Raw genomic sequence first — 12812 nt, 5'->3', positions numbered from 1 at the left:
AAGTATGTTTTGTCTGTATAGCGTGCAAGAAACAATACTTTTCACTGTATACTAATGCATGTGACAATATTAAATTAAATCAAATCAAATCAGGATAAGATGTAGTGTGCTCAGAGAAGAGAGGATAAGTTTGGAAACCTGACTTAAAGGTTTTACTGTAGTGTGTTCTGAGGTGATCAGGAAAACCTGTGGAGTTGTTGGGTCAGTGATTTATTAATGCAAACAAACAATAATTGTGGCTTTAACTGAAGATTCTGGCTTTCACAGCTTTCCCAAACTATGTGAAACTCCAGGGTCAACAAGGTACAAGCACAGTGGAGTCATTGATCAATAAAGCTGAAAGGCTTGAAAGCATTAAGACGGCATGTTTGCTGCCTGCCTATGCCAGAGGCTTGTGTTCCCAGTACTAGTTATGAGAACATGATTTCACTGCTGAGATTATTTCCAACTTTTTGGAAATAATTTCACCGACCTTGACTTTATTCACGTTGAGCTGTGCTTACCAGCTGTCAGCATTCACTGCAACATGGCAGCAACATGTGCAACTCTACCTTAGACCTCTGATGGAGAACAAGAGGAGCAACAACACCAATAGTAGTAGCAGCAGCCTTCTCTATAGCCATGTGCCCCTCTGAATGATAGGAGACCCTGGCAGAGATAACAGTATCTCGCTTACTGCGTAACTAAAGAGAAAATGCCCCACACTATTGCAGAGAGATTAATTCTCCCTGCAGCATTAGACATAGCTTGCACGGTCCTAGATGAGAGATCAGCTGAAAAACTGAAATGCAATCGGCTCGCCAAATCAGTGATATTGCTGAGAATTTGGAAATATAGCTTATTTCTCATTTAAAGTTAGCACAGGAGTTCTCAATACAACTGGATGTAAGTGCAGCCATTACAGATTGTGCAACCTTGCTGGTTTATGTTAGAAATATTTAGCGCAATGAATTTTGAGAGAATATGCTGCGCTGTTTGACATTATCAACCAACAGTACTGACTCACAGATCTTTGAAGCATTGAATAGTTACATGGTTGGAAAGTGTGGGTTCCACTGGGTTAATTGCAGAGGAATCACAAATGTTGGGGCAGCCAACATGACTGGGAAAAATAGCTGAGTTATAATAAGAATTAAAGAAGCAACGGGTCAAGACATTGCCTAGAATCATTGCTTCATTCACTGTGAAGCATTGGCACTGAAAGGAATTCCTTCTGATCTTGAAATGGTGTTGAAAGGAATTGTGAAAATCGAGAATTTCATTAAATGCAGTGCACTCAATACCAGGCTTTTCGAGTTTCTGTATTCCGAAACGGGCGCTGAGCGCACACATTTCTTGTTCAAGGTACGTTGGCTGCCAAGGGGTTGGATGCTTGGCAGAGTTTATGAACTAAGGTATGAAATCCACGCTTTCCTCCTTCAGAAATCATCTCCTCGGGTTGATTTGTTTGGTGATGAAAGTTGAATGCTAACTCTGTCTTACCTTGCAGACATCTTTTCAATTCTAAATGAGCTGAACCTAAAATTGCAAGGATAGGATGCTGATTGCTTTCAGCACTGGGAACTAATAGATTCTTTCCAAAAGTCATTGAAAATTTGGCAAGTGTATGTAAAAAGCCCAAACTACTACATGTTCCCCACAGTGCTACAGCACATTGAAAAATTTTTAGTAAGGGAACTGTCAACAGACTGACAAGCCTTATTCAGTCCCATCCGGCTGCATCGATTGACAGTTTTTGTCACTACTTTCCAGAGAAGCATCTCCCAGGAGTATCCAGTGCTGAGTAAAACAAGCATTTTGTTGATATTGCCCTTATATGTACGAGGTGGGAGTTTCTGTTCTCACGAAGGTGAAGACTGCACAAAAGAACTGGTTGAACTCTACACCTGATATTCGTGTTGCCCTCTGATCCTGGAAACCTGATTGGAGTGAGTTTGTGAGGACCAAGCAAGTTCATCTGTCACATTAAAGATAGGTGAACGAGGTGTGGGCCCCGTAGGTCAGCCAGTTGGCAAAAGTGGGTTCTGGGAAAAAAAGTTTGAAAAACACTATCCTTTTTTATTAGTTTCAAAGTTTATTTATTTGTGTCATGAGTAGGCTTACATTAACACTGCAATGAAATTACTGTGAAAATCCTCTAGTCTCCACACTCCGGCCTGTTTGGGTACACTGAGGGAGAATATAGCATAGCCAACGCACCTAACCAGCACGTCTTTCGGATTGTGGGATGAAACCGGAACACCCGGAGGAAACCCATGCAGACGTGGGGAGAACGTGTAAACTCTGCACAGACAGTAACCCAAGCTGGGAATCAAACCTAGGTCCCTGGCGCTGTGAGGCAGCAGTGCTAACCACTGTGCCACCATAATGCCCTAAGTGCAGACCATGCAGTCCTGAGAGTGCTTGCTACTCACTGAGCCACAGCTGACACACAAAATGTATCTTGTGGGGACTATGACATCAAAGGTGGAGGTGAGGATGTGGTTGAACAGCTCACTCACTGCAGAAATGTAAAGGTGGATAGTCAAATGCTGGGGAGTTGGAATTTTGAAAATGCAGTTTGAATCAAAGTTACAGCATAGGAGGGCAGTTGGCCTGTCATGTTCATGCTGGCTCCCTGCCAGAACACATCAGCTAGTTCATTCATCCATCTTTTCCTTGAGGCGCTGCAAATAGATCCATTTTGGACAATTATCCAGTTCTCAATTGGAAAGCCCTAATTAAATTTGTTTCCAGCATACTTTCAGGCAGTACATTCCAGATCCTAAAAAAAGTCTCACGTCGCTTTTGACTCTTTTGCCATTCATCATATATTGGTGTACTTTGCTTCTCAACCTTTCCACCAATGTGGAGTTACTCTTGATTCTGTAATCTACTTTGTACAGACACCTCACGGCTTTGAATATCTGCATCAAATCTCCTCTCAACCTTCTTTTTCTAAGGAGAACAGTCCCAGCTTCTTCATTCTATCCATGCAACTGAAGTCCCTGGAATCATAGAATAGAATCAGAATCCCTTTGGTGTAGAAAATTGAGCCTGCACTGACAACAGTCCCCCCGTCCCCCCCCCAGCCCTATCCCCATAACTCCACATATTTACCCTATTAATCCCCCTGACAGTAAGGGGCAATCAACCTAACCCGCACATTTTTGGATTGTGGGAGGAAACCCACACAAACATGGGGAGATTGTGCAAACTCCACACAGTTACCCAAGGCTGGAATTGAACCCTGGTCACTGGTGATGTGAGGTACCAGTGCTAACCAATGTGCCGCCCTCATTTTTGTAAATCTTTTCTGCAGTCTCCAATGCCTCATCATCATTCCTAAAACATGGTGCCAAGAACTGGACACAATCCTTTAATTGAGGCCAAACTAATGTTAAAGGCTCATCATAACTTCCTTGCTTTTGTTTTGTACGGATGAGAGACGTGGACCTGACTTAAAGAGACCAACTTATTAAGTAGTTTTGAAATATGGCTTTGGAGGAGGAGAGTGTAAAAGGATTAGCTGGACAGCTAAAAGTAAACACAGTAAGAAGTCTAACAACACCAGGTTAAAGTCCAACAGGTTTATTTGGTAGCAAAAGCCACTAGCTTTCGGAACAGGCTGTTCCTTCGTCAGGTGGGTGGGAGTCCACTCCCACCCACCTAGTGGCTTTTGCTACCAAATAAGCCTGTTGGACTTTAACCTGGTGTTTTTAGACTTCTTACTGAGAGAGAATAGAGCCAACATTTCGAGTCTCGATGACCCTTCCTCAGAGCTGATCTATATTAAAAGTGAAGGAGGTTATTGGAAAATGAAAAAACTGACACAGGACCATGAGCCAAAGGCCTGGTTCAGGCAGAGGGCACCTGATAGCCCTCCCACTAGTTGGTGGTTTACAGAATCCGCCCACACTGTGACCCCCTCTGATTGAGCCACTCTCAGACACACAGCTGCTGGCAGTGAATTTGCGCAGAGACACATTCCAGCAACAGCAGCAGTCCCAGCCAGAGGAGCAGCAGCAGCAGTCCCAGCCAGAGCAGCAGCAGCCCCAGTCCCAGCCAGAGCAGCAGCAGCCCTAGTCCCAGCCAGAGGAGCAGCAGCCCCAGTCCCAGCCAGAGCAGCAGCAGCCCCAGTCCCAGCCAGAGCAGCAGCCACAGGAGCAGCAGCCAGAGCAGCAGCAGCCCCAGTCCCAGCCAGAGGAGCAGCAGCAGCCCCAGTCCCAGCCACAGGAGCAGCAGCAGCAGCCGCAGTCCCAGCCACAGGAGCAACAGCAGCCCCAGTCCCAGTCAGAGGAGCAGCAGCAGCCCCAGTCCCAGCCAGAGGAGCAGCAGCAGCCCCAGTCCCAGCCAGAGGAGCAGCAGCAGCAGCCCCAGTCCCAGTCAGAGGAGCAGCAGCAGCCCCAGTCAGAGGAGCAGCAGCAGCCCCAGTCCCAGTCAGAGGAGCAGCAGCAGCCCCAGTCCCAGCCAGAGGAGCAGCAGCAGCCCCAGTCCCAGCCAGAGGAGCAGCAGCAGCAGCCCCAGTCCCAGTCAGAGGAGCAGCAGCAGCCCCAGTCCCAGCCAGAGGAGCAGCAGCAGCCCCAGTCCCAGCCAGAGGAGCAGCAGCAGCCCCAGTCCCAGCCGGAGGATGATTGGCCGGGCGTGCGGTACGTGCTGACGCTGACGAGGGCGGATTTCCGGTGGGGCCGCTCAGCTCTCAGGAGGCAGCGCCAGGGTTGTTGCATCAGCCGAGAGCTTGATGGAGGCGGTGGCGGAGCAGCTGGGAGCCATGGATGTACAGGGCCAGGGATCGGTGAGTGTGAGCCCGGGACCGAGCACCCGGCACCTTCCCCGGCCTGGTTCTCGAAGTCAGTGAGGGGCTGAGGCCACGCTGGGGGGTCACTGTCGGGCTGCCTGTTCAGACCAGGATCGTTTGGTCAGCAGCGGGACCGGCTGTGGTGCTGACAGGAACTGAACAGCTTGGGGATAGCGGCCTGGGGACAGTTGTTTCACTTGTCTTGTTATTCTGCCTTCTGATCTGATTAATTAATGTCACATGTATTGGTATACAGTGAAAAGTATTGTTTCTGTACAGACAAAGCATACCGTTCATAGAGAAGGAGGGAGTGCAGAATGTAGTGTTACAGTCATAGCTAGGGTGAGGAGAAAGATCAATCTGTGTCCTCTGTTGTAGTTATTGTTCATGGTGGAAACTTTGACAGGAGAGTGGTGACTGTTTATCCAGTGAGACCAACCACACCTGACCTCAACAAAAACTTCTTGGTCTTTCAACAAGGCCCTCTGAATATTTGTCAGGAGGTTTTCCTTTTCCAGGTATATTGATGAATTGTGCTGCCTTGATTGCTATATGAGCCGAGTTTAGGTAAATAAATTTTATTGCATTCACCTTGTGGACATTGGGCCCCTGTAGCTGTGTCAGTGGCTTTAGCAAAAGAAGATCTGACAACCAAAAGACTACTCATGACCAGGTAAAGGTGAAATCTGAGGTGGGCGTGGAACCATAGGTAGAAGATTCTTTGACCCCCTCTATTAATTAATGTTAACTCACTGAGTACAAATAATGTGTAATTCTATTGATAAGACTTAGATTTCCATGATAATTGACAGTAATGTATGAACTCTCGGATAGGTAACAGTAGTAATAAGTGTAATACTTTAATATCTTACATGTAGCTAATAGTAATTTTATAACTGATAATCCATAGAATCCCTACAGTGCAGAAAGAGGCCATTCGGCCCATCACGTCTGCACTGACAACAATCCCACCCAGACTCTATCCCCGTGTCCCTACATATTTACCAGCTAATCCCTCTGAACCTCATATTTACCCGCTAATCCCTCTAATCTACGCATCTCGGGACACTAAGGGGCAATTTAGCTTGGCCAATCAACCTAACCCGCACATCTTTGGACTGTGGGAGGAAACCGGAGCACCCGGAGGAACCCACGCAGACACGGGGAGAATGTGCAAACTCCGCACAGCCAGTGATCCGAGCTGGGAATCGAACCCAGGTCCCTGGAGCTGTGAAGCAGCAGTGCTAATCACTATGCTACCGTGCCGCCCACCTACTATCTAGCGAAACCACAGTCAAGGGAATGGGCTTGGCAGAATCGGTGGGGAAAGAAGACCCAGTTGAGCTTGACTCTAGTCTGGCACTGTGAAGAGACATGAGAGGTGTGGAATAAGTGGGAGGCCTCGGCCGCAGATGAAATTCCACTATTATCGTTTTTTCACTTACACGGGGAGACGTGCCCCGAGGCGCTCTCGCTTCTGGTCGGAAGTGCCCAGGCACTTTGTTTTATTTTGGGACGGCAGGGTGGCACAGTGGTTAGCACTGCTGCCTCACAGCGCCAGGGACCCAGGTTCAATTCTGGCCTTGGGGGATAAGCAGGGTAAATGTGTGGGGTCACGAGAATAAGGCCCGGGTGGGGTTGATACAGACTTGATGGGCCGATTGGCCTCCTTCTTTACTTTATATCTATGATTCTATGAATTCTCTGATAGGTAATATGTGTAATACTTTTATATCATACATGTAGCTAATAGTAATCCTAAAACTCTGATATATAGCTTGATACTATAGGCATCTATATCACCACCTTTTGCACAACATATTCTTCAGATATTAATTTTCTTTTCCTGGTCTTTCAGCTTAAAGTTACATCTGAAAAACATAAAGAAGGAGGTAAGAAGAAAAGCAATAAAGAAGGTGGCGATACAATGAGAACAGAGGTGAGAACTATTTGTATTTACCTTTTTGTACGGAACTATAACTGTGATAAATGCAGCTGTTGTTATTAGGCCACTGACAATTTTTACTTTCTGATTCATTGTAATTGGAACTGGTCTGAAATTCTTTGGTCGTTAACTATTTTGTTTAAACTATGTTGGGTGTGCCCACCCTCAGCATTACATAATGCAAATTGGCCATCCTCCCTTCAGTGCGTCGGTCTATTTCATACTTTAAATGAAAGAACTAGCTTAAAAATAATTTTAAAATAAAGAAACCTTTGCATTTATATGGTACATTTCTGTACTCTTTCCATTATGTTTTGAAACACTTCAAATAGGACTGGCTACCTTAAAATGCAATTTTTGTTTTGCATGAATGTGGTAATGGCAACCCTTTCTAGTTCCCTCAACGCAGCACTGAGAATCAGGAGAATTATTCCTGGTGTCCTGCCAATATTTATCCCTCGATCAACATCAGCAAAACAGATTATCAGATTATTATCACATTACAATTTGTGGGAGATTGATGTGTGCAAATCAGCTGTCAGTCTTCTACATTAAAAGGGGGCACGGTGGTACAGTGGTTAGCACTGCTGCCTCACAACGCCAGGGACCCAGGTTCGATTCCTGGCTTGGGTCACTGTCTGTGTGGAGTTTGCACGTTCTCCCTGTGTCTGCGTGGGTTTCCTCCAGGTGCTCCGGTTTCCTCCCACACTCCAAAGGTGTGCGGGTTAGGTTGATTAACCATGCTAAATTGAACCTAGTGTCAGGAGGATTAGCAGGGTAAATATGTGGGGTTACGGGAATGGGCCTGTGTGGGATTGTGGTCGGTGTAGACTCGATGGGCCGCATGGCCTCCTTCTGCACTGTAGGGATTCTATGAAAAGTGGCTTCAAAGAAATACATCTTTGTATAACATTTTTGAATATCTTATGGTTGTGAAAGGCACTATGTAAATGCAAATACATATATAACAAAGAACAAGAACAAAGAACAAAGAACAGTACAGCACAGGAAACAGGCCCTTCGGCCCTCCAAGCCTGTGCCGCTCCCAGGTCCAACTAGACCAATCGTTTGTATCCCTCCATTCCCAGGCTGCTCATGTGACTATCCAGGTAAGTCTTAAACAATGTCAGCGTGCCTGCCTCCACCACCCTACTTGGCAGCGCATTCCAGGCCCCCACCACCCTCTGTGTAAAAAACGCCCCTCTGATGTCTGAGTTATACTTCGCCCCTCTCAGCTTGAGCCCGTGACCCCTCGTGATCGTCACCTCCGACCTGGGAAAAAACTTCCCACTGTTCACCCTATCTATACCCTTCATAATCTTGTATACCTCTATTAGATCTCCCCTCATTCTCCGTCTTTCCAAGGAGAACAACCCCAGTCTACCCAATCTCTCCTCATAGCTAAGACCCTCCATACCAGGCAACATCCTGGTAAACCTTCTCTGCACTCTCTCCAATGCCTCCACGTCCTTCTGGTAGTGCGGCGACCAGAACTGGACGCAGTACTCCAAATGTGGCCTAACCAGCGTTCTATACAGCTGCATCATCAGACTCCAGCTTTTATACTCTATACCCCGTCCTATAAAGGCAAGCATACCATATGCCTTCTTCACCACCTTCTCCACCTGTGTTGCCACCTTCAAGGATTTGTGGACTTGCACACCGAGGTCCCTCTGTGTTTCTATACTCCTGATGACTCTGCCATTTATTGTATAACTCCTCCCTACATTATTTCTTCCAAAATGCATCACTTCGCATTTATCTGGATTAAATTCCATCTGCCACCTCTCCGCCCAATTTTCCAGCCTATCTATATCCTGCTGTATTGCCCGACAATGCTCTTCGCTATCCGCAATTCCAGCCATCTTCGTGTCATCCGCAAACTTGCTGATTACACCAGTTACACCTTCTTCCAAATCATTTATATATATCACAAATAGCAGAGGTCCTAGTACACCACTGGTCACAGACCTCCAGCCGGAAAAAGAGCCTTCGACCACTACCCTCTGTCTCCTATGGCCAAGCCAGTTCTCCACCCATCTAGCCACTTCTCCTTGTATCCCATGAGCCTTAACCTTCTTAACCAACCTGCCATGTGGGACTTTGTCAAATGCCTTACTGAAATCCATATAGACGACATCCACGGCCCTTCCTTCATCAACCGTTTTTGTCACTTCCTCAAAAAACTCCACCAAATTTGTAAGGCACGACCTCCCTCTTACAAAACCATGCTGTCTGTCACTAAGCAGCAGCTTAGTTTTAAAATTTTCATCCTTGTTTTCAAATCTTGCATTGGCCTCATCCCTGCCTTTCTTCCAGCCCTGCCACTCTCCGAGGTATTTGTCACTTCTAATTATGACCTCTAATATGTTCTTGATTTTAATTGTATCGCCATTTTGTGGCTGTGTCTTCAGCCACCTAGGCCCTAAGTTCTGGAATTACCTCAAAATCCTTCCGTCTTGTTACTGTTGTTCACCTTTTAAGATGCCGTTTGCCCAAGCCTTTACACATCTGTTCTAATATCACCTTGAGTGGTTTGGTGAGCCTTGTGAAGTGCCTTAGCATGTTTTATCATATAAATGCACTATATAAATTTGTTTTTGTTTTATTTTCCTGTGCAGCATTTCATAAACACCAATGAGATAATTAACAGTTAATCTTTTAAATCAAGGAGGGATGTTGACCAGAGAGCACTTCCTGCTGTTCTGATACTGCCAAAGAATTCATAATGTCTGCCTGAACTATCAAGTAGGCATGTGGAACCTAAGTTAGTCTAATTGAAGAACAAACATTGCAACAATGAGTCATCAACCTAGATTATATGCTGAATAACAGATCCTACATTTTTTACATGTTACTTTTACCCACTGTCTCAAATTGGAATTTGAGATTAAGGGGGGGGGGAAATGGAAAAAAAAGATTGATCAACTTTATCCACTCTGTTAATACTTTGCTAAAAATGGATTTTAAAGATATTTCTATATAGTACTATTCACGTCCACAATGACTCAAGGTGCTGCAGCATTATTTTCTGAAGTATAGCAACAGTTTTTATAAAGAAGCATAGCAGCAGCCAATTTGTGCACAGCAATGATGTGTATGAATAGTTAAACATTTGAATGGTATTAATTGAGGGATGAATGTTAGTTAGGAGAGCTTGCTGCTCATTTTCAGAGGAGTGCCACACGATCTCTTTCATCTTGTGGTTTGCACTGCTGCCTCACAGCGCCAGGGACCAGGGTTCAATTCCGGCCTCGGGTCACTGTCTGTGTGGAGTTTGCACGTTCTCCCCTGTATCTGCGTGGGTTTCCTCCAGGTGCTCTGGTTTCCTCCCACAGTCCAAAGAGGTGCGGGTTAGGTTGATTGGCCATGCTAAATTGACCCTAGTGTCGGGGGATTAGCAGGGTAAATGTGTGTGGTTACGGGAATAGGGCCTGGGTGGAATTGTGGTCGATGCAGACTCAATGGGCTGAATGGCCTCCTATACTATAGGGACTCTATCCATTTAAATGGGTGGATCGGTCTCTGTTTAACATAGAACCATAGAAAATTACAGCTCAGAAACAGGCCTTTTGGCCCTTCTTGTCTGTGCCGAACCATTTTATGCCTAGTCCCACTGACCTGCACTTGGACCATATCCCTCCACACCCCTCTCATCCATGAACCCGTCCAAGTTTTTCTTAAATGTTAAAAGTGACCCCGCATTTACCACTTTATCCGGCAGCTCATTCCACACTCCCACCACTCTGCGTGAAGAAGCCCCCCCTAATATTCCCTTTAAACTTTTCTCCTTTCACCCTTAACCCATGCCCTCTGGTTTTTTTTCTCCCCTAGCCTCAGCGGAAAAAGCCTGCTTGCATTCACTCTGTCTATACCCATCAAAATCTTATACACCTCTATCAAATCTCCCCTCAATCTTCTACGCTCCAGGGAATAAAGTCCCAACCTATTCAATCTCTCTCTGTAACTCAGCTTCTCAAGTCCCGGCAACATCCTTGTGAACCTTCTCTGCACTCTTTCAATCTTATTTACATCCTTCCTGGAACTAGGTGACCAAAACTGTACACAATACTCCAAATTCGGCCTCACCAATGCCTTATATAACCTTACCATAACACTCCAACTTTTATACTCGATACTCCGATTTATAAAGGCCAATGTACCAAAGGCACTCATTACGACCCTATCCACCTGTGACGTCACTTTTAGGGAATTCTGTACCTGTATTCCCAGATCCCTCTGTTCAACTGCACTCTTCAGAGTCCTACCATTTACCCTGTACGTTCTACTTTGGTTTGTCCTTCCAAAGTGCAATATCTCACACTTGTCTGCGTTAAATTCCATTTGCCATTTTTCAGCCCATTTTTCTAGTTGGTCCAAATCCCTCTGCAAGCTTTGAAAACCTTCCTCACTGTCCACTACACCTCCAATCTTTGTATCATCAGCAAACTTGCTGATCCAATTTACCACATTATCATCCAGATCATTGATATAGATGACAAACAACAATGGACCCAACACCGATCCCTGCGGCACATCACTTGTCACAGGCCTCCACTCGGAGAAGCAATCCTCCACAACCACTCTCTGGCTTCTTCCATTGAGCCAGTGTCTTATCCAATTTACTACCTCCCCATGTATACCTAGCGACTGAACCTTCCTAACTAACCTCCCATGTGGGACCTTGTCAAAGGCCTTGCTGAAATCCAGGTAGACAACATCCACCGCCTTCCCTTCATCCACTTTCCTGGTAACCTCCTCGAAAAACTCTAATAGATTGGTCAAACATGACCTACCACGCACAAAGCCATGTTGACTCTCCCTAATAAGTCCCTGTCTATCCAAATATTTGTAGATCCTATCCCGTATCACACCTTCCAATAACTTGCCCACCACCGACGTCAAACTTACTGGCCGATAATTTCCCGGATTTCTTTTGGAACCTTTTTTAAACAACGGAACAACATGAGCCACCCTCCAATCGTCCGGCATCTCCCCCGTGAACATCTCAGCTGAAAGATGCATCCCATGCCATGCAGTATTCCCTCAGTATTTCAGTTGAAATATTCACACTCAATCCTGGAATGGAACTTGAACCTGAAAGCTGAGTCAATCGGGCTGATGTTTTATCATTAAGGTTCGTATATTTAATAATGCACCTGGCTTTCAATCTTACTAAAGGAGGTGACACAGTGATGCTGCAAGAATAGGCTGAGGCTGCAATCCGTGTCTATATACTACAAAAAATGAGGGTTCCAAATGTAGGAGTCAATGCTTCTAGGCTTAATAAGAGTTAAAGGGCATACTCAGACAATAACCAAAGTGCTACTTTGCTGCAGCAAAGCACAAATGTGATTATTGAACACAACTATTCTAGATCTCTTTCTCTCTCTCCGCTTTCTATCTTTTTCACTTTCTTTTCACTTTTTCACTGTTTCTTTCTAACTATGATGCTTCATTACCAGCCTTTATCAGAAAATTATCGCTCTTTAAACAAATATCTGTCATGGTTCAAATGCCTGGTTTTTAACTTAAGCAGAATGTGGAATGTACCTATTGGGACTACATTGTGGAGATGTGCGTCTGTCCAAGTGTGTATGAATTTCTGTAAAAGTTCAAAACTAAATGGGATTTGAGTATTGTTTAACCTGCATTTGTGGGCTCTGTCATTTTGGTCCAGGCTCTCCAGAACCATAGCCTTGAGGCCAATACAAAATCGATTCCTTACCTGATCTCATTTGCTTAACAGTAATTCATATCATAGCCAGTGACTGTACCAATAAGAAAAGTGCTCGTATCTGACTGAAGTGCTATTGGAAGGCAATTGACATAATGTAGTCATTTTACTTTTAAAAAAATCTTTTTTAGCTGGATCCATGGCCTGCTTATATTAATGAACGCCTTGAACTGTACAACAAACTCAAAGCAGAAAGTGATTCAATTCTAGCAGAGCGTGCTATGAAAGAGAGCAAGCAAATAACAATCACATTGCCAGATGGTAAACAAGTACAGGGAGATTCCTGGAAAAGCACCCCTTACCAGATTGCCTGTGGAATTAGGTAAAGTACTTGTACCCATACGAAATGCCTC

At 45.1% G+C, this 12812-nt stretch overlaps 1 protein-coding gene across 1 annotated transcript in view; it reads left to right on the top strand.

Annotated features, from left to right (window-relative positions):
• Positions 1-4645: 4645 nt before the first annotated feature.
• Positions 4646-12812, top strand: part of tars1 (threonyl-tRNA synthetase 1) — a 38309-nt gene continuing 30142 nt past the window's right edge. The window contains exons 1-3 of the mRNA XM_078219457.1: positions 4646-4774; positions 6636-6716; positions 12591-12781. Coding sequence (XP_078075583.1) covers positions 4721-4774; positions 6636-6716; positions 12591-12781 — 326 coding nt within the window. The 5' untranslated portion in view covers positions 4646-4720. The remainder of the gene's footprint in view (positions 4775-6635; positions 6717-12590; positions 12782-12812) is intronic.

Source organism: Mustelus asterias, chromosome 1 (assembly GCF_964213995.1).
Source record: "Mustelus asterias chromosome 1, sMusAst1.hap1.1, whole genome shotgun sequence".
In the NCBI taxonomy this organism is placed as follows: Eukaryota; Metazoa; Chordata; class Chondrichthyes; order Carcharhiniformes; family Triakidae; genus Mustelus; species Mustelus asterias.
This window is presented reverse-complemented; position numbering and strand designations above follow the sequence as displayed.